Source organism: Cannabis sativa, chromosome 5 (assembly GCF_029168945.1).
Source record: "Cannabis sativa cultivar Pink pepper isolate KNU-18-1 chromosome 5, ASM2916894v1, whole genome shotgun sequence".
NCBI lineage: Eukaryota > Viridiplantae > Streptophyta > Magnoliopsida > Rosales > Cannabaceae > Cannabis > Cannabis sativa.
Window position 1 is genome coordinate 19,245,295 of NC_083605.1, and position 20,168 is coordinate 19,265,462.

General features: G+C 37.1%; 2 protein-coding genes across 3 annotated transcripts; both read right to left on the reverse strand.

Moving 5' to 3' along the window:
* Positions 1-10,867: 10,867 nt before the first annotated feature.
* On the reverse strand, positions 10,868-12,975 carry LOC133038200 (uncharacterized). Its single transcript, XM_061116286.1, has 4 exons — positions 11,995-12,975; positions 11,606-11,893; positions 11,456-11,524; positions 10,868-11,302 (listed from the first exon to the last, which is right to left on the reverse strand). The coding sequence occupies exons 1-4, from the start codon at positions 12,973-12,975 to the stop codon at positions 10,868-10,870; spliced, it is 1,773 nt and encodes a 590-aa protein (XP_060972269.1).
* A 4,207-nt stretch (positions 12,976-17,182) lies between these two features.
* Positions 17,183-19,584, reverse strand: LOC115716738 (acyl-CoA-binding protein). 2 transcript variants are annotated; one of them, XM_030645629.2, is made up of 4 exons: positions 19,245-19,584; positions 17,706-17,823; positions 17,493-17,555; positions 17,183-17,397 (listed from the first exon to the last, which is right to left on the reverse strand). In XM_030645629.2, the coding sequence occupies exons 1-4, from the start codon at positions 19,254-19,256 to the stop codon at positions 17,315-17,317; spliced, it is 276 nt and encodes a 91-aa protein (XP_030501489.1). In that variant the 5' UTR covers positions 19,257-19,584; the 3' UTR covers positions 17,183-17,314. The 2 variants fall into 2 exon arrangements, with proteins under 2 accessions (XP_030501489.1, XP_030501488.1); XM_030645628.2 differs by lacking the exon at positions 19,245-19,584 and having other exon boundaries at positions 17,706-17,850.
* Between the last annotated feature and the right edge of the window lie 584 nt (positions 19,585-20,168).

Consider the following 20,168-nt stretch of genomic DNA (forward strand, 5'->3'; position numbering starts at 1 on the left):
TGGCGGGCTTTTTCTGAACTTTGGGGTCCTCTGTCTAACTCACTTCATCATAGCAGCGGTGAGATGGGAATATCTCTGTATGACTTGAAGGTTATTGGGGGGTTGCCTATTTTAGGAATTCCTTAGGAAAAGTTCATACCTCCTAACAAAAAATTGGTTAGTGGAACTCCATATCATTCTACTACTGCATAACTTCTAAGGCTCCACACTCAAATTTATAACTATTTGAAGAGTGTCAACGTTTGTGACAAATCAAATAATATAAATGTATCTTGGGAGCAATGGATAGAATTTTTCTATAAAGGGACGAAGATATTTCAAGGTGTGAAACAAAACTCGACTCTCGAGACTGTAGGAGGAGAAAACCAAAGGAAAGGTAAACCAAAAGTTAATCTTCAATCTATTTCGTTGAACATTTCAAAAGAGGGTAGTCTTGCAGCCTTTCTATCTTTATGGCTAAGTCATTTTGTTTTTCCTACTGAGGGTCCAACATTAGACCTGAAACTTTTTATATGGCTTCAATGATGGCTCACAGACGTAAAGTTTCACTTGCACCCTCTATTTTGTGATACATTTATCGAGCTTTGTATGATTCAGCCATACATGGCTAGGGGCGAGGTCAAGCCTTCTTACATATGCATTATGTGATAGGTTGGTTAGCTAAGCATTTTTTCCTTCTCTATAGTGGTTGGGATCTTATGGATCTTCCTCATTTAAGTAAGTATGCTGGGATCCCTGCTAAACCTCGAAGCATGAATGGGGCTAGACATATTTTAAGGGGAGAAATTTACGTCATGCATCAGTCATATTCATTTCCCATGGAATAAGATCTAGACTTTCTGGATAATGAATATTTATCTGATGAGAAATTTGAGTTATTGATTTCTATGCGTTCTTCTTTGTTACCCGTAAGAGTGGGCAACGATGCATATTTAGAACCTTATTATCCTAACAAATTTGCTTGCCAGTTTGGTTTTGATCAAGGTGTGTCCTCAGATAAGTTTTGTTTGAGTATCCCTAGGAGGAGACAGTGTGGAATAAGCGAAATCGCTAAAGCTTGGATTTTAATATTAAGGAGAAATACTGGTATCCACTTTCACATTCCTAGGACTATCTGTATGGGTCAATGCACATGTTGGTACTGTCGTTGGTGGGTGAGAAGTTGCCTTCCATACTTAAGGAGGTTTGTGAAGGCCATTCATTCAACATTGTCCAGGCAACCATTCAAAGAAGAGGAGTCAAATTATGTAATCAAAAATATTCGTTTACTTCACTCCAACCCTGAAGAAGTTTTTGAGAGATGTCCTCCCCAACATAATGAGTTTACTGGCGCCAACTATGCTGATACTGAGTCAGACATTGGATCCAAAAATGTCCATTCCATAGTCCCACATTCCAAACAAAATAAACGTGCAAAGCATGACGAGTCTAGACGTATTGAAGATGTCTCCTTCGCACTTACTCAAAGTTTAGAGATGCCACCATCTGATACTTGCTTTGGAGCTTCTAGCCATAGGGATGAAGAACTTATCGACTTTGATGGGCTGATGATTTTGTTAAAAAAAGTTTGACAGTGAGGCATTGCCTGCAGAGCCAACCGTTCTACTAGAATCGATTATCTCAGTAGAGACGGGTGTTCCATCATCAGTTGTTCCCTCAGATTTGCTTATTCCTTGACCAGACCCAGTGTTGACAGTGTCAGCTTCAGCAATCACCAACTCAGACTTGAATGAGCATACCAAAAGGTTTGTGATTGAATGCATGAACGACATTCTTCATTTGTCATCTTCTCCTTTGACCACATCAGACATTTTAAAACATCGTGCTGACGTGGGTATGCAACTTGACGTGTTGAGTACCCTTTGCGGGCATTATAAATGTAGCTTAGCAGAGGTTGCATGGTTCACTGACTCTGTCAATGATTTGCTCAAGGCTCAAGAAAAGTCTCTCGCTTCTGCTCAGGTTGTTGAGAATGCCTTTAGTCTTGATGAACCTCTTATCATGGACCTTCTTGGTCGTGATAAGGATAATTTGGCAACTATAGATAGTTTGTCCATATTTGTCACTAACAAGACAAATGAGATTTTAAGGCAAAGGAAGTAGAGATTAATGCAGCAGAACTAGCCATATAACAACGACGAGCTCAGCTCGAAACCAAAAAAGCATCGTTTGAGGTAGATCTTTCTAGTCTCAATGATTCCTTAAAGGAGCAACGACATCTCGTTGAGGAGATAAGTCGATCAAAAGACCAAGCTAGTGTAGAAAAATTCCATGAAGCTGAGAGAGTGAAAGCAACACTCAAGATTCAAGAAGAAGAAATCCAGAGAAAGCTCAACGCTTTAACTTTGTTTCTCCAGATAGACTAAAGATCTTATGATTTTGCTTCTCAAACTTTTTAGTTTTAGTTTTAGTTTTTGTTAGCTTTTTTGTGTTTATTAGCCTTGAGGACTAATAGTATTTTGTCATTTAGACCTTTTAGAATTTTGACTCTTTTGTTTGGAGGGATAAATAATATATTATTTTTATTTTGTGGTTGCATCTAATTTTGTTTAAATTGCCTACGTACCTTTTTAAGGGATCAAGTCGTTCGTAGTTCTTTACAATTTTTTTTTAGGAGATAAAAAATTTTATTTTCTGTGGCTGGGCCTAGTTATAAACTAGATTGCCTACGTACCCGAAGTGGGATCAAGCCTTACGTAGTTTATTGCACACTCGTCTTTTTTAAGTGCGCTGTCTACACCATGGGTAAATACCTTTTTGTTTAAGTATAGAACTTTTTGATGAACTTCCCATTAACACACGGATAAATGCATCGGCCTTCCAAATTTGAAAGTTCATATGCCCCCCTTAGGAAGACCTTAGTAACAACATAAGGTCCTTCCAATTTTGCCTCAAATTTTCCTTTCATCCTTCTAGTTATGACAATTGGTCTTTTCACTGTAAGCACTTGATCTCCAACTGAAAAAGATCAAAATTTGACTTTCTAGTTGAATGCCCCAGCTACCTGGGCCTGGTAAATTTTGAGTTTTTATTGAATAGCAAGCCGCTTTTCATCTAATGCTTCAAGCTTGGCCAGCCGGACTTGCACATTTTCATCTGGGTCTGTTAATTGAGTAGCAATTCTTAATGAAGGTATTTGAACCTCTAAAGGTAAAACTGCTTCAGACCCAAACACCAAGTTATAAGGTGTGCAACATGACGTGGTTGTTATTGTGGTTCTATAAGCCCATAAAGCTTTCAGGAGGCGTTCATGCCAATCCCTTTTATTCTTTGTCGCTGTCTTCTTCATGATTTTTCATAACACTTTGTTAAAGGGCATTTTACATAAATGTATACATTTTTTTAAATAATTACAAAAAATGTGCAAAAAAATACAATTTTAAAAATGTACACATTTGAAAACATATTTACAAAAATTCATACATATTTTTAATTAAATTATAATAGATATATTAATGATTCAACTTTCTATATTTAGATTTATATAACTATTTTTTATGACTAATTGATATGGTATTAATGAATAAGCCTACTAATTAAATAAATTTGTATATTAATAATTAAAAAACATAATAAGATTCTAATTATAAACAATAATATTTGTTGTTATCATACAACTCACGTGAAAAACATAAATGTTATATTTTTAAAATTCAAAACATATATAATCATAATTTTAAGGGAAATGAAAATTAATTATGATATTAATTTAATAATCTGATTATGTTGTATGATTATTAAAAAGCTTAGCTATACGTATATTATCATAATCTAATCATAATTATCAGATTCTAATTATGTTATATGATTATTAAAAAGCTTAGTTATACTTATATTATCAGATTTTATTGGGAAAATATTGAAAATTGATATTAATTATACATATGATCATATCAAGCCAATTTAATATATTTTAATGTTAATTAACATATATTTTCAATTAGTGATATATATATGTTCCATATTTTAATTTTCATTGATTCTTTCTTTTTTATTTTATAGATTGCATTCTTGTTACATAATTTTTAATAGTGCAAACTCATTCCATTGATAATATGTCTATTAAGTCTGGTAATTTTGTTAGTGATGATGAGAAGATCTCATCCCTTGTGAGTGTGAAGAAAGTTGGGATCAAGAAAAAAATTAGTGGGAAGCAACCGGACCGTAAAAGACCCGCTAAAAAAATCTGCACACACCTGCATGTAGATGAAGTATCCGATTCAGATTCTGGTGGAAGACTTATTCATGCTCTATTTATAAAGGTCCTTTTTTTTGGTATTTTTATCTTTGTTAGTTTTTTTTTTTTTTTTTTTTATGGTGTTTCTTATTATGTTTTGTTGTGTATGGTATTGTAATATTTTTTTAATATTGTTTATATATTTTTAGTGTTTTTTTTTAAATTTATATATGTTTTTGTTAAACTTGATTGGTTGTTTTTGTTTATTTTTTTAATGTATTTTTTTGGTGGAAGAATTATTCATGCTCCATCTATAAAGGTCCTTTTTTTTGGTATTTTTATCTTTGTTAGTTGTTTTTTTTTTTTGTTTGTTTTTTTTTGTGGTGTTTCTTATTATTTATTGTTGTGTATCGCATTGTAATATTTTTTTTAATATTGTTTATTTATTTTTAGTGTTTTTTTAAAAAAAATTTATATATGTTTTTGTTAATCTTGATGGGTTGTTTTTGTTTATTTTTTTAATATATTTTTTTGGTGGAAGAATTATTCATGCTCCATCTATAAATGTCCTTTCTTTGGTATTTTTATCTTTGTTAGTTGTTTTTTTTTCTTTTGTTGTTTTGTGGTTTTTTTATTATGTTTTGTTGTGTATCGTGTTGTAATATTTTTTTAATATTGTTTATTTATTTTTAGTATTTTTTTTATAATTTATATATATTTTTGTTAAATTTGATGGGTTATTTTTGTTTATGTTTTTAATGTATTTTTTTCGCTTTTATTATAAATTTAAAACTGTTTATTATTTTTAATCGTTAATTATTTTTTTATGTCTTATATTTAAAATGTTACATCTGTATATTTTTAATAAATCATCTTCTCATCGATGTTATTATTTTGTTAATTTTTTGGTTTTATTTTTTTTCATGTGTGTATTTTAAGTACTTTTCATATAAATTTATTCATCGTGTTTATTTTCATGTGTTTATTTATATTAGGATTGGGATTTTTATTTCAAACCGGAGTCAAAGACAAAAGCAAGACTCTCTTATACATTGGATTATAGAGTTATTCAAATCATAAAAAATACTCTTACAGAAGAGCAAAAAAAGTTGTTTAGGAAGTCTTGTATTGGACACATGGTTGATATTCAAGAATTTGAATTTCAATCTCAACTTTTGCATCAAATGTTTATGAGGGAGGTTAAGCAACCCAATAGTGAAGAGATGTGGTTCTCTATAATTAGAATCTTATTATGTTTTTTAATTATTAATATACAAATTTTGTTAATTAGTAGGCTTACTCATTAATACCATATCAATTAGTCATAAAAAAATAGTTATACAAATCTAAATATAGAAATTTGAATCACTAATATATCTATTATAATTTAATTAAAAAATGTATGAATTTTTCTAAATATTTTTTCAAATGTGTACATTTTTAAAATTGTATTTTTTTGCACATTTTTTGTAATATAATTGTTTTTGTTGTACACTAATGAAAAAGCCCCTTTGTTAAATGCTTCTACTTCACCATTTGAAGACGGGTTGTAACTAGCCGAGAAACTATGCTTGAATTTGTACTTGTTCATCAACTTCACCATTGCCTTACATTTGAAATAAAAGGCAGTGTCGGAGATAATTTTTGAAGGAACCCCGTATCGATAAATTACGTCGGTCCTTATAAAATCAGCGACATCTTCTGCATGTACTTCTTTTAGTGGTAGGACTTCGGCCTATTTGGAAAAGTAATCTGTGATGGCCAAAATATATTTATGGGCTTTGGAAGAGGGTGGCGTAAAAGGACCAATGACGTCCATTCCCCATGTTTCGAAAGGCCATGGTAGTATAGAAGGATGGAGTGGTTGAGGGGGTTGGTGGATGAAATCTCCATGTAACTGGCACGACTTACAACATTTAGGGAAATTAACCGCATCTTGAACCATAGTAGGTCAATAGTAACCCAATTGCTTTAATTGAGCCGACAATTTTGGACCGGCTTGATGGGCACCACATGTACTGACATGAGTCTCTTGAAGTGCATGTGCCGCCTCTTCTATCAAGAGGCATATCAACAATATCCCATTCAATGAAGGTTTGCACCATGTGTCATTAAAGACCGCAAATTGAGACGCTCTTCTTCTTACATCCACTCTTTTCTTCAAGTCTTCTAGCAAGACTCCTTTTTGGATGTAATCTTTGATTAGCTGACGCCAGTCATTTTTATTCGCACTATCTAGGAAAGTTATCAAGTTGACTGTATTTTCTTCTTCAACTCTTTCCGTGGATTGGGATAATACATGACGTTCCCCTATAGTAATTTGGATATCCCTTTCTTCAGGAAGTGTTAGTGATGCAGCTAAATTAGCCAATGCATCAGCTTTACCATTTTTTGATCTTTGGATGTGATTTAGAGTTATATCTTGAAATTGGCCAAGCAAATATTTATCCTTTTCATGATAAGGGACTAAATTCTCATGCTTGATCGCAAATTCACCACTCATTTGTTTAATAACCAAAAGAGAATCGTCAAATACCTCTAATGATTGTATTTTCATTTCGAGGGAAACTTCGAGACCAATAACTAATGCTTCATATTCTGCTACATTATTGGTGCACATAGCTACAATATGGAAAGAGTAAGGTATCAAGCCTCCCGACGGTGTCACAACGACAATTCCAACACCTGCCCCACTACTTCTTGTTGCCCCATCAAAATATAATTGCCATGATGAAGTATTGACTGTGAAGACTTCTTCGTCAGGAAGATCTTCTCGCAACTCCATATCACCTGGAATTGGGTGTGCTGCGAGAAAATCAGCCAAAGCTTGTCCTTTTATTGCTTTTTGTGAGACAAAGTTGATTTCAAATTCTGATAGCATCATGGACCATTTGGCAAGTCTTCCAAACAACACGGGCTTAGATAGGATATATCTAAGAGGGTCAGCTTTTGACACTAAAGTCACAGGATGTGAGAGCAAATAGTGTCGTAGTTTTGTGACAGCAAAAATTAAAGTCAAACACACTTTCTCGATTGGAGGGTATTTTTGTTCTGCCCCTACTAAAGTTCTACTTAGATAGTAAAGAGCAATTTCTTTTCCCTCCTCATTATTTTGCACGAACATGGCTCCCAAGGAGCGGTCGAGTGAAGTGATATATAATATCAATGGTTTCCTAAGATTGGAGCTCTCAACACAAGTGGGTGCAACAAGTACTTCTTAATGCTTTCAAAAGCGTTTTGGCATGCCCCATCCCAAATAAATGGGACATTTTTTTGCATCAACCGCGAAAAGGGTTGACATCTACCGGACAGGTTTTAAATGAATCTTTGGATATACGCAAGTCTTCCCTGTAGTCCACGTAGTTGATGTAAATTATGTAGGGGAGGCATTTCCAAAATTGCTTTGATTTTTGCAGGGTCAATTTCAATTCCTCGATGTATGACGATAAACCCGAGGAACTTTCCTGATGTTACCCCAAATGCATATTTTAAAGGATTCATCTTGAGATTGTGTTGTTTGAGCCTGTCAAAGACTCGTTTTAAATTATCAAGATCACTTGTCCTTTCTTTTGTTTTGACCACTAAATCGTCGACATAACATTCGACAGTATTGTGCATCATGTCTTCAAAAATTGTGTTCATTGCTCTTTGGTAGGTTGCCCGTGCATTCTTGAGGCCAAATGGCATAACTGTATAACAAAATATTCCTTTTGGTGTCCGAAAAGCAGTGAGCCCTTCGTCCTCGGGTGCCATTTTGATTTGGTTGTACCCAGAAAATCCATCCATGAATGATAAGGCATCAAAACCAGTGGTAGCATCTATCAATAACTTAGTGATGGGGAGTGGGAATTCATCTTTTAGGCAGGCCCGATTAAGATCTCAGTAATACACGCATATGCAGAGTTGCCCATTTTTCTTCATCACAATGACGATGTTTGCAAGCCAAATAGGATACTGAACCTCCCGAATAAACCAGCAGTCTCTTAACTTGTCAATGTCTGCCTCGACTTTGGGAAGTAATTCTGGGCGACTCCTTCTTTGAGCTTGTTTAACAGGGGTAGCGTCTTTTGATACTGCCAACCGTGCACAGCAACCTTTGGATTCAACCCTGGCATGTCTCGATACACCCAAGCATATACATCTTTGCTCTCACAAAGGACTTGTTTGTACAGTGGTAACTCTTCTACAGTTAATAAAGCACTAACAAACACAAGCTTTGGATCATCCTCGGTCTCGAGGTTGATCTCTATTAAATCATCCATAGTGGCTTGTCCTCCATCTTCGAATTCCTGAGGTGCTGGATGAAAGATGTCTATAAAATCTTCTGAAGAGTTTGAGCTCAAGGCTTCATCTTCTACGGTCAAACTTTCTTCAAAAGAGAGGTAATTGACTTGAGAAAAATTTTCTTCATCTTCTTGTGTTTCATGCCCCTGAATAGTATTCTCAATGATTTCTTCTGTTTTGGCACCCGCTATTTTTTCTTTTTGGTTCCCTTTGATTGTGGAACACTTGGGAAAACAAGTCTTTCTAATGTTGACACTCGTGGGGTGAATGTGCTTGCTTCAAGTTTATCGAATACCGACACCCGCGGGGAGGGTGTAGGAACATCGTCGCTGCGAAACATTTTTTGTTCCTCCTCTATTAACTCGTCTAGTTCAAAAGAAGCTTTTAAACAATCACTATTTTGATGGATTGTGACTCATTTTCGCTTCTTGAAATGAAACTTTTTCTTCTCCATTTTGAAGGTTTTTGGAGTTACAGATGTGGAGGACTTTTTATTGAGAGTAACAACCCTTTTATTTTTCTTGCTATCTTTACCAAAGGAAATTAAAATTTGCATTTTACCCTTGGGTAGTGACTGATCGATTTTCCTTAGTGGTAAAATAAAGCTTGTCATTAGGGCTATCATCGAATCTTCGATTGGTGTTAAAGCTTTTTGCCCTACTCCTCGTCGACTTTTAGGGATCTACTTGAAGGTTCGTTTTTGGTTAGATACTTTCAAGCTCTCCTCTTTAGGCTGAGGAGATTTCACAAGGGATAGTTGCCTAATTTGTAGAGAGTTTTGTACGGTTGAGCTTTCATGACGTTTGCTCTCCTCAGGTTTCCATTTCAGAATGGTGACATTAGCTGGCTTGTAAAATCTTGCATCAGCATAATTCACTTGTTCCCCGTAAAAAGGATTTGGGTCTGCATTGACACTTTTTATTTTACCTTCCTTGTAAAACATAAAGCATTGGTGAAGTGTTGAAGGAATGACTCCATATTCATGAAGCCACAGTCGCCCTAACAACACATTGTAGGATGTATCTGAATCGATGACATGAAATTAGGCTTTAGAATTTAACTCACCTATTTCAATTTTTAGTGTGATACTTCCCCTTACTTTTTCTCCAGCTTGATTAAAACCTTGAATTTTCAATGATGACGAAGACAATTGACATGGGTGTAAACTAACATCTCTCAAGGATTAAATAGGACAACTTGCATATTAGTCCCTTGGGCTATATAAAGAGAGCTACTCCTCTCATTTTAAAGAGGCAAGAAGGAGTGAAGTCAAACACAAGAGAGAGAGAGAGAGAGAGAGAGAGAGAGAGAGAGAGAGAGAGTGAGAGTGAGAGAGAGAGAGAGAGACAATATAGAAAGAGAGAGTTGTTAGAGCGAGAAATGGAGAGAGATATCTGAGAAAGAGAGGGCTAGGATTGGGAAATTGTATTGAGCAACATTGTTGATTATGTTGGCTCGGGTTAGTGAGTTAATGTGTGTTGAGGGATTACACCATGGATGACTTACTGTGATTATTTCCTTGTAGCTCTTGAGATTGATATATCTTGTTCTCATTATCAATAAAGATTGGTGGTAAAGCTTTCAAACTGGAGTATGACCAAGTTCACATTTAACTTAGGATCGGAATCAGTATAAATCTCTGTGTTATTGTGTCTAACTGCCATTTAGAGTCATCTGTGTTATATTTTTCTGGTTTTTTTGTTCTTGATTTGTTTGTTTTGATTTAACTTTTATTTGTTTAAGTGTGATCTTGAATTTAGAATTACAGAAGTTAATTCCTATGTATCAGAGCTAAATTTTCCACATAAATATATTTATATTATATATATTACAGAGTATTTTTTAATGGATATCCCTAGTATAGTAAGGCATTAAAGAATGAAGAATCACTTTAAATCTCTTAGGCCTAAAAGAATTTTATGGCCTAAGTATCAGCAAAATAAAGAGGAACATAGATGAAGGCCAAATCATACCTGGTTTCTTTTTCTTCATTGTCATACCCGCCTGAAACGTAGATGAAGTTACATGGTATATCGCGGCCAAATCATACCTCTTTAGGAATAGTGTTTCGCTTTCATTAGTCCACCGACTTTTAGTGTGTGCACAAAGGCACTGTTACCACTGTGCACGGCCTTCCTTTTTTTAGATTACACTGTATAAATGGAGAAATACAAATCTACCAAGTACGAATGAACGTAATCGCATTTCATTATTTTTTTTGACATTTCATTATTTTTTTGACAAAGAAATAACAATTATATCATTGCCATCAACAAATTTACAATTTTAGAGGAATTAAGCTTTTAATAAATTACGAATTTTTAGGGGAAGTTAGGCAAACAGATTTTAGTTATATATATATATATATTTTTATGGGTAGAAAACTTTTATTGAAAGCAAAGAAAACTAGTAGCCACATGAGGGGGCTACATCCCTTAAGAGGCCAGTGGCCTCGGCCTTATGCACTCTCGCCCAACGAGCAAGCATATCAGCCAACACATTGTTCTCTCTTTTTACATAACATGCAGAAACCTCATCAAAAGACTTACATAAGTTCAAACAATGAGAAAACAGAGCAAAGGTCTCCCAGCCATAATGTAATTGTGCATTGTTAAAGGCTGTGGCTGCAGTCAAGGAATCAGTCTCGATTCTAACTGCTGAAGCATGATTCTCCTTTGCCAACCGAAGGGCCAAGGCAATACTCAGTAATTCGCCCTCCAACACTCCCTTGACCTTTGTCCAGCTAAGGGAAACCAGAGAATTCCCAACATCATTCTCATTGACCTTAATCAGAGCACAACCCACTTCATCATCACGAATGGAGGCATCAACCTTACAACTCTAGTCCACATCCCGTTGGTTAAAGCTTAGCACACCAGGCTCTTTACCTTGAGTTTCCAAATTCTAATCTTCAAAATGGTCAAGCCAGGGTGTTTTAGAGATGAACTCTTGAGTTCGGAAAGAAAAACGATCGAATAAGCGCTCCAAATCTACATCTTGCCCTTTAAAGATACAGTCATTTCGCCACTGCCAAATTGACTCACACAGCACAGCAGCCATCACCTGCAGATTCAAATCATTTAAACTGCACCACCACATACCAAACTCCATCAAACTATTCCAATTACACCCCTGGGTTCTTACACCAGCCCTGAACCAGAGAGCCCGAGTACCAGTACATTGACAAAACAAATGCAGGGCGGTTTCCAGATCAGCATGATAGAATTCGCACATTTTTAGCTCAGACTGGAGAAAACCAAGTTTGTTTTTGGTGGGAAGAATGTCACTGAACAATCTCCAGCAGAAGTGTTTTAGTCTAGGGTGCAACTCTATCTTCCAAAGTTTCTCACAGAGCTTATGGGGCTCTTTGAAGCGATTTTTCTGGCTTAGCCAATAGGCACTCTTTACAGAAAATTTACCAGAAGCAGAAGCCTTCCAAAAAAGAATATCACCCCCTCATCTAGAGTTCTAATTCGTAATATCTCCTCTGCAATATCCACCGAGAAACAGTCATTCCCATTTTTCTACACTACCCACACATCATTGTGTTTGCAATACTTTCCTCTGAGTAGTTTCACCCATGGCTTGTCCTTCTCCTCCATTACCATCCAACAAAGTTTAGCCAATAAGGCCAAATTCATGTCCTTAAGTCTTCGGAATCCAAGACCTCCGCATCTCTTTGGTTGACATAACTCATTGCAGCTTCTTAGAGCACAGTAATTCTTTTTATCCACACAGCCACTCGACCAAAACTTTGCAATCACCCTATCCAGCTCCTCACACAGAGTACTAGGAACTTTCACCGTTGACATAAAGTAGTTGGGGATGCTTTGGAGTACCGAACTGACCAAAGTAGTCCTACCCGCTTGTGAAAGATATTTCGCCTTCCAGCCTTCCAACTTACCCAGGATTTTGTCTTTCAAGAACAGAAAATCATTCCTTTTCTTAGCCGAGAAAAAGAAAGGACTCTCAAGGTATTTCTCCTTCGGATTTAAGTGATTAAAGCCCAAGATCCCTTTGATTTCTTCTCTGCATGATTTCTTAGTGTTTGGAGAGAACACTACTCCACTCTTAGCATTGCTAACACGTTGCCCCGACCATCTTTCATACTTATGGAGGAATTTTAGTAAAGCGTCCGCGTTTTTTGCATTAGCACTACAAAAGAAAATGGGGTCATTAGCATAAAACAGATGAGTAATCGGGATAGTGTTCCTAGCAACACGAACCCCTATCAAATCACCGTTCTTTTCAGCTCGGCGAATAAGTTTCGATAAAACTTCACTGCAGAGTATGAACAGGAATGGTGAAAGAGGATCTCCTTGGCGGAGGCCCCGTTTGGGATTTAAGGGAGCCAAAGGTGCACCATTGAGCAAAATAGAATATCTAACCGTCGTGACACACTCCATCAGTAGAGTACAGACTTTGCTGTTGAAGCCATTCGCTTTCAAAACCCGTAGAAGGAATCCCCACTCAAGCCGGTCATAAGCTTTGTTCATGTCCGTCTTCACCGCCATGACTCCCACTTTACCTCTCTTTCCTTTCATGGCATGAAGAACTTCCTAAGCCACAATGGAACACTCTGCAATCCATCGGTCAGGAATGAAGGCCGATTGGAAAGGGGAGACTAGCCGATCCATACAACCTTTGAGACGATCTGTCAGTATACGAGAAATAACTTTATACCTAAAATTGCATAGACTTATAGGTCTAAATTGGTCAAGAGTATTAGCACTTGCACTCTTGGGTATCAAACATATAAAAGTCTCATTTACTCTCTCCATCATCCGCCCAGTTAAGAAAAATTATTGAACCATTGAGCAGACTGATTCACCAACAATGTCCCAATATTTTCTGAAGAAGATTCCAGGAAATTCATCTGGCCCCGGAGCTTTGAGGGGGTGCATCTTGAATACCACTTCTTTGATCTCACCATACTCGGGCAACCTACAGATAGCTTCCTTTTCACTAGCAGTTACTTTCTCAGTGAACAATGTCTCCAGCTCATCTTCTATCAACGGATTGGAAGAGAGAAACATTTCCTGAAAATGATGTTGGAAGTGCTTCCCTATGTTATCCCTGCCTCGTATCCATTATCCCATGTTGCCCATGATCGCACCAACATAGTTTCATCTTCTCCGGATCACAGTGGACGCGTGAAAAAACTTCGTGTTCCCATCACCAAATCGAAGCCAGTTCTCTCGAGACTTTTGGCGCCAAATCCTGCCCATTTTCTCCTCCTTGTCAAGGATTTCCATTTGAATTTCTGCTTCTTTAGAAACCGTAGTATGATCGATAGGCATCTTTTGAATATTCTCTAATTGGGTCCGAAGTTGTCTCAGTTCTTTGTCACAAAAACCAAAAACATTTTGGTTCCATACCTTCAGCTCTCTTTTAGTGATACTTAGCTTACGGGGAAGCCCCACATCCCTTCGGTTATCACAACCTTTCCTCCAGGCACTTTCCACAACTAAACCACAATCTACTCTCGTAGTCCAGACCTCGAGAAAGTGGAAAGGATAGTTCAGCTTCACAGTATCCCCCCAAGTGTCCAGTAATATAGGAGCATGATCCGATCCAACTATCGGGTAATTATGCACACGGGCATTAGAGAAAGTAGTACACTAATTCCCATCAGCAATGACTCTATCAAGTCGTTTTCGGATTCGCTTTGGAGCCACCCTCGAATTTTGCCAAGTGAAAACACCACCATCACTTCCCAAGTCAACTCCACCACAGTTAAACAGAAAGTTTCTCAGAAATTCTCCTTCCCTAGCATCAAATTCTCGGCCTCCAATCTTCTCCATGTGATCAATAATAGCATTAAGATCTCCCATAAGAGCCCACGGCTCAGTACCCTCAGTTACTTTTTCCGTGAGCCAATTCCAAAATTCTCGTTTAGAAGCACCATATGGAGTACCATAAACACAATGAAGCTTCCACTCTGGACATCCCATTACAGCTTGGAAAGTCACAAGAAATCCTGTCTCATAAGTCTCCAACACATTACACAGCACACCAATTCTCCATGCTATACAAAAACCCCCAGCTAAACCATTGGCCGGGATACACCAATGATTCACAAACCCCAAACGATTCATCACTTCAACCATGGTCTCCACAGCAACTTTAGTTTCCGAAAGGAAAATAAAGTCCGCATTAGAGTCTCAAATTAAACCTTGAAGGGTCCTCTCTGCCGTGGATCGACGTAATCAACAACAGTTCCAAGCTAAGCACCTCATGAGGACGGTGGGGGCATGCTTCCGGCCGCCTCCTCGCCGCTTCCAAAATTTGGGACATTAGCATATTCAATACTAACCTTAATACAGTTGTTGAGTAATTCATTGAAATTGTCACTCCCAATATTGTTCTCTGTCACCGGTTTCCTTCTTCTTCCACTTCTGGTTTTCACTCCCGAAGTGCGTTTGGCAGTGTTGTTAGCAACTTTGCTCTTCAATTTCCTCCCACGAGTGTTGCCCTTTCCAGAAGTTGAAGCATCATCCCCAAATCCGATACAAAATTTCTCCTTTGATGGCGTCCATTTGGGTAGTTCAGGCTCCTCCGAGACTGAGTTTGAGGGAGCTAGAGCCTCGGCAGGATAAGGTTCATACCAGGTATGCGCCTTTCGTTTCCTAGTGTTTCCCAAGAGGAACAATATCATCTCAGATAAGTTTGGTGGGTTGGAGATCAAAGTTTGTTGGGCCTTGTAAAGGTTTATCACATCATCTCCATACAACTTAAGGAACATTTCCTGGGCCTCTTTGTCCAAATTGGGCCATCCCAGTGGAGTGGGTTCAGGGAATTTATGGGGCTTTTGGAATAGGCAGATCCACTCATGTGGAATCTCCAATGATTGGGCAATTGTAGGCCCAATGTTAGGAATAATATCCCTATCTTCATTTTGGGCAAAGTCTGGATCAGGTAGTTGAAGAAAACGTGGTCTTTCTCCCAAATCTTCCACGTGATGTATAGCCTCATCCGCCACGTCTCCAGTACGATCGGCACTAATTCTTGCCGCACCACCATTACTCGTACTACCAAGGTACGATATGTCCTTTACCCCTGCTGAAATCTCTTCCTGACGAAAATGCCCTGCCAGAGCAAGGGCCTTCTTTTGCGTCACCCCAACCTCCACACCTTTGACAGCCACCATGTTCTCCACCCTCGACGGTGGTCATCTTTTCCAGGTTCCCCTTCGATGCTTCCCATTCAAGTCCCACTCGGGTGCATCGCCATTGTCGACTATCAACTTGGATACACCCTTGCCCTTCATAGTAAAACAGTTTGCTCTTTCTGTTTCAGACTTGATCCATGTACCATACATTTGGACAGCCTCTCCAACCTTAGGAGTCACCATAGCCAACGGGGCAAAACATTCCTTGTTCCAGTGTGCAAGCTTCCCACAGTTGAAGCACAAATGGGGAAGTTTCTCATATTTGAATTGAATCCAAGACTCCGGTTTTCCATCAGCAGTGAGGAAAAAGCCTGCTGGTATAGGGTGCTTGAGCCAAACATCCACATAAGCACGGAGGTACCCTCGATGCACCAGCTCCTCCTTAGATTTCCCATCCGTTCAGAAATGAACCCACCTTCTTCCCCATAATGGCAGCATTCTCATCCTTCAGGAATCTCGTAGGGAGGCCATGGAATTGAACCCAAAAGCTGGCCACTTCAAATTCCGCCACCCTGACCTCCCCCTCCACCGGCCATGGTTTCAGGTTCAGCAATACACCATTCACTATCCATGGTCTCTTCTCAAGTACAAAAGCACAATCATCTTCTTCAACAAAGAAGAACCCCATTACTCCATCTTCACATTTTTTCATTCTCCATGGACCCAACCTGCGCCAAACACCAGTAAGAATCTTCTTGACCACTGAGGCAGGCATGTCCTTGCATCCAACAACTTTCCCAACGCAGGCTTTGTTGAGAACTACATCCTCAAGTGTTATATCTTCAAATAACTCTAACATTTCCATTTCAAGAGCACTATCCCTTTGCAGAACTTGATTCATGCTCTCATCAATGACCTCTACTTCGATATCCTTGCTTTTCTCACTAGCCTTATCCATGTTACGGAGAACTCAGAAAACAAAAAGCACAGCAGAACACTAAGCACAGAGTCGAGAAAAATAGAGAGAAAACTCACAGTCACTTAATAAGACTAGACTCTACAAGGGGAGCCATTTTTTCCTTCTCTTAGTGTACAATTTAGTCGTTTACCTTAGTTATAAATATATATATATAACTATATATATATATATATAGATTTTGAGATATTATGCTTACATGATACGGTTTTATTTTTATTTTCACTTTAACAGAAAAAAGAAATAAAACGTTAAATCAACAATTGCCTTTAAAAAGATACTTTTAATATATAAAGATACCCAATTAAATAGTGCAACTAAGACCTCTAATTACGTAGTGAAATAAACATGCAAAACTGTGTAATTACCTTTAATAACACCCAATTCCAATTCCATCTTAAATTTCCAAACTGTGTAATGACCTTAAATCCTTTCTATTCAGACTAAGCTCTAGTTTTAATCAATTATTGTTAAGAGTGTGAAATTACCAAGTTTATGTAAAGAAAATTCTAGAGTGAATGAAAATTTTCTTCCGGCCCTTGATTCAATTTCCCAAGAAAAAGATCTAAACATTTTGAACAATTCTAACAACATTTTCCATGTATAACTATTAAGAATAAAAAGGACACTCAAGAAGATTAAGAGCATCATTTCATTCATAATTTAGATATAAGTTAACATAATATCATTTCAAGAACACCAGAAGTTACTCGAGACAATTCTTAAATTTAAACACAAGGAACTGCAAAGGCATGAGAAGACGTTATCAGGCAGAAGCTGCAGCTGCTTCTTCCAGCAACTGTTTCACCTTAGTGATGTAGTCACTCATTGCTTCGTCCTTGGATTTCGCTGAAAATGATGGTAAGTTTTCTTTAGACATACTCCCGAATACTATCATTGGCAAACACTACAAGTTTTTAAAATTTACTGTATAAAAGTGTTACCTTCAACAGCCTTCCATGCGTCCCACTTAGCTTTCTCCCTCATGTATAACATTCCGGGACGAGCTGAGATTAAAATTAAATAAAAAAAAAGTAAAGGCATGTAAGAAAGAGCTCTTGATTGTTTTCAATCTAAAATCATGCAATCACAAAACAGTAATGTAGAAACAATCAAAAGCAGCGAAATGCACTTGCAGAAAAGAGCAAGCTACTAACGGGTGTCAACTGGTCCAACAGTTGCTTGTTTGTACAGCCCATAGAGAATGAGCTTGTTTTCATTGGTGGTTGACTCAGGCAGGGTCTTTGCTTTCTCAGCATGCTCCTCAAACTCCTCCTGCATAAACATGAAGAGTTTTCCGTGGAAGAAAATGATCAGAACAAAAACTAATCATGGAAAATAATTCATCAATCTGTAACATAGAGACCAAAATCCATATGTTTCATGAACAATGTACAATGAATAATTGTAATTAATGAAGGTAAGCACAGATAAAAAGAGGCTACTTTCTAGTAACCTGCAGATAATGAGATGACTATGCTCTTCGTCCAATATGATACCAACAGGTGTTAAACCCAATAATGATTTATTTCTCTACAGCAAGTAATATGATGGTTGTGCTACACAAACACAACGATGGTCAAATTGTACAAATTTTGCTATAAACTTTAACAAACATAATCACATTACAATAAAAGTCATTCATTTTCAGTTTCAAACATGAAACTCCAGTAAATCTCTACTATATTGTACTCACACCATTACACTTATACTTGCTTTTTAAAGCTCAACAAAGTTGCTTTGTGAACTAAAGTTAAAAACTGAATCCTTTTGTTGAACGCTATAATCACTGGGATGCGCAAAACACGAAAAATTCATGTAAGTAGCTTTACTCAATAATTTCAATTTCAAACTTTAACATATTTCCGAATTCCTCAACATCTAAATCTCCTTTTTAAGTGAAAGCGGAAAATTTACCAACCTTCAGTACAACTTTTAAAAGGGACTACTCAATGAACTAGCAGTGAAGTGAAAAGGTGAATGTGGCTAAACACTTCATTCTACAAGTTTCTATCGTCAAAAGCAACTTAAAAAGTTGAAAAAAAAGAAGCACCCGCGACAAAAGAAAGCAAATTCATATTACTGGAAAATCCTGGTATCAAAAAAGGGGAAAAGGTGCAGCAATAAACTCTACAATAACAAGAATAAATATCGGGAATTTTACAGCGAAACAAGGTTCGCTATCAAAATCAGTAAAAAGGAAAGTACAAAAAGATTTGTATTGAACTAATGAATAAATAATGCATTCCGATCAAAGTTACTTAACGAAGATGTATGGGAATTGAATCTTTGGGTTAAATGTTTCCTTAATCCTTATAAGAGGTGGTCAAAACTACAAGAAAATGTGAAATTAGCTCTATGTTACACTCTCAAACTAAGTCCAAACAACTCAGAACTTGACAGTAAAACAATTCATAGAGTATACTTCTGTCAAATTAGTCTCTCATAAAAAGAAGTCAAAATCACTCGTTCAATTCATCCAATAGAGACAAAAAAAAAAATCTAGTCAACGAACAAAACCAGATCTACTATTGAAATTTCAAACATATTAGTCAGTTTTTGCCAATATATATGTGTCTGTTTTGTTTATACGAACAAAAAATTCATCAAATGAAAGATCACAGATCTGGACAATTTTCTTCATAGCAATCGAAAAAAATTAAAAGAAATTATAGAAGAGGAAAGAGAAAGCAGACCTTCAAAGCCATGGCGAGTGATAATCGGAAGCGGGTTTGATGATGGCCTTCGCTTGATGACGATAATTTAGCGTCGATAGTATCGATGGTATTGTGTGAGTGGCGATGGGCTTTATTTATAGAATTTTAATGAGTGAGTTGTAAATCTCACGCTCAAAACTCAACCGTACTTTCAGAATAATAATATAAAAAAGTGTATTCGATTCGGATTTATCATATTTATTATTTATGATAATAAAAGCCAGGTGGATAGGAAGTTGAGCGTCTTTGTGATCGACGTCTACAACATGGGTCTCCTCCACTCCACCTATATCTCACAGGCCCACCATTATTTGAGAAACGCATATTGGGGGTTAAATAACTTCAACTTTACCTTTTGTAACACTTAATTATAAAAATTAAAATTTTTGTAAACTCCCATTAAATCTTGCTCCAAATTTTGAGTAGCTCACATAATATTAATTTTAAAATATTTTAAAAATTAAAAAAAAACAATTTATAAAAATTTTAAAAAAATCTTTTTTTTCTTTTTCTTTTTTTTTTCTCCTTCTCTTTCTCTTTCTCTTTCTTCTCGACAGAACCCCCTAACCCTCCCTAACCCTTCTTCTTCTTCTGATGGTGGTAATGGCACCACCACAACCATCCCACTCCTCGCTCTCTCTCGCGCCGTCCCTCTCCTCTGCGACGACCTTCCCTCTCCTCCACCACCATTACCATTCGTCTCTCTCTCACACTCTCCTTCTCTCTCTCCATCTCTCTCCCCCTCTCTCATCCAGACATAGTCGAGCCGCCACGAGCACCACCATGACTCTGTCCCCCTCCTTCGCTCTCTCTTGCTCTGTCCATCCCTTTCCTTCGCGACGAACCGAGCTCCACCATCGTTCGACCTCCGTCTCAACCAGCTCCTAAACTCTCAGATCTTAG

Excerpts from the sequence above, each read along its gene's own strand:
- LOC115716738 (XM_030645629.2), bottom strand. Across the intron at positions 17,556-17,705 it reads TGTTGGACCAGTTGACACCC|CTCGTCCCGGAATGTTATAC; the intron begins GTTAGTAGCTTG and ends TTTTAATCTCAG. Across the intron at positions 17,398-17,492 it reads CGCATGGAAGGCTGTTGAAG|CGAAATCCAAGGACGAAGCA; the intron begins GTAACACTTTTA and ends CATCATTTTCAG.
- LOC133038200 (XM_061116286.1), bottom strand. The coding sequence starts at position 12,975 with ATGGCGGTGAAGACGGACATGAACAAAGCTTATGACCGGCTTGAGTGG. Across the intron at positions 11,894-11,994 it reads GCAAACACAATGATGTGTGG|GCTTCTGCTTCTGGTAAATT; the intron begins GTAGTGTAGAAA and ends CTTTTTTGGAAG. Across the intron at positions 11,303-11,455 it reads GTATCTTTAAAGGGCAAGAT|AGTTGTAAGGTTGATGCCTC; the intron begins GTAGATTTGGAG and ends GATGTGGACTAG.